Here is a 1,157-nt window from a genome sequence, read left to right as displayed (position 1 = left end):
CCCCCCCCCGCCCCGTACCGGTACCGCTGTGAGGGGGCCGGGGGAAGGCAGCGGGATACAAACCTCCAGCATCCAAGTGGCCACCATCCTCCTCATGAAGGGCTGGATGTCCTTCTGGACGCATTTGAAGTAGGAGCACTGGGGCAGATACCTCTCCTCTATGGTGAGTAAGTTGTGCAAAACGCGGTCATCGTAGAGCAAGTTTGGGTCAGGCAGAGCTCTCCTCATGGGATCCACCTCGCAGCACAGCAGCTCCATGTTTCCAAAGAGATCTCCCTCTTTCTCTGAGGGAAAAGTTTTTTTTTTTGGTTTTTCTTTTTTTTTTTTTTTTTTTTTGGAGGGAGGGGGGAAAGGGGTGGGGAAAGGACAGGGGTAAAGGAGGAGGGGTAGGTGGGTGGGAGGAAGACGGCAGGGCTTTCCAGCTCGCTCCTGCCTCCCTTGAAACTCGTCTCTCCCTCTCTCTTGATTTCTAGCCTAAAGTTGAAGCAAAGTGACGCAACTCGCCAGGGCAGGCAGTTCTCTCTCTCTTGTTATTATGGAGAACAGCAGCTGGTCAGACGTAACATCAAACGCGGTTTCTTTTTTTTTTTTTTTCCTCTCTATAAGCTAACAAGGAACCAGGAGGCCCTCGTATAGGGACACACACAAATGACAGCTTCTCTTTTTCTTCCTTCCAGCGACCAAATGAAATCCGTTCCACACTTTCCTTCTGCGGGAGCCCGTCTGAATCTATTCCCCCCCCCTTTTCTTATTGCAAGGAACTAAGGGCTCCCTCTCGGTACCCACCGAGACGACAGGGGCGAAAGATGAAACGTCCTGGCTTTGCGGGGTGCCAGATCCACGTCCCATCATCGTGTGCCCCCCCACCCCAAGTCAAGCCCTTGACCCACTCCCCCCCTCCGGCACCCCTTTAGTCTGCAGCCGGAGGGGGGCAGAGCTCCCTCCAGCCTAACAGCAAACCCGAAAAAGACCCCAAAACTCTTTTTAGGGCTGGGGCTTCCCCGGCGTTTTTGGGGTGAAATCGAACAATAATCACCACGCTACTTCCTCCGGCACACACACACGCGCGTTTCTAGCAAGCGAACCGTTTTAGCACTGCATGGCCACACTGATACAACTTTCTAGGAAACGCAGCGGGGGAGGGAGGGGGGGAGGGT

At 54.1% G+C, this 1,157-nt stretch overlaps 1 protein-coding gene across 1 annotated transcript in view; it reads right to left on the bottom strand.

Annotated features, from left to right (window-relative positions):
• Positions 1 to 258, bottom strand: part of CCND2 (cyclin D2) — a 35,618-nt gene extending 35,360 nt beyond the window's left edge. Inside the window, exon 1 of the mRNA XM_010575334.1 lies at positions 64 to 258. Coding sequence (XP_010573636.1) covers positions 64 to 258 — 195 coding nt within the window. The remainder of the gene's footprint in view (positions 1 to 63) is intronic.
• Between the last annotated feature and the right edge of the window lie 899 nt (positions 259 to 1,157).

The sequence above is a fragment of the Haliaeetus leucocephalus genome, unplaced genomic scaffold (genome assembly GCF_000737465.1).
Source record: "Haliaeetus leucocephalus isolate CR32 unplaced genomic scaffold, Haliaeetus_leucocephalus-4.0 Scaffold473, whole genome shotgun sequence".
NCBI classification, from domain to species: domain Eukaryota; kingdom Metazoa; phylum Chordata; class Aves; order Accipitriformes; family Accipitridae; genus Haliaeetus; species Haliaeetus leucocephalus.
The sequence above is the reverse complement of the archived record's forward strand: the minus strand, read 5'-3'. Positions and strand labels throughout refer to the sequence as shown.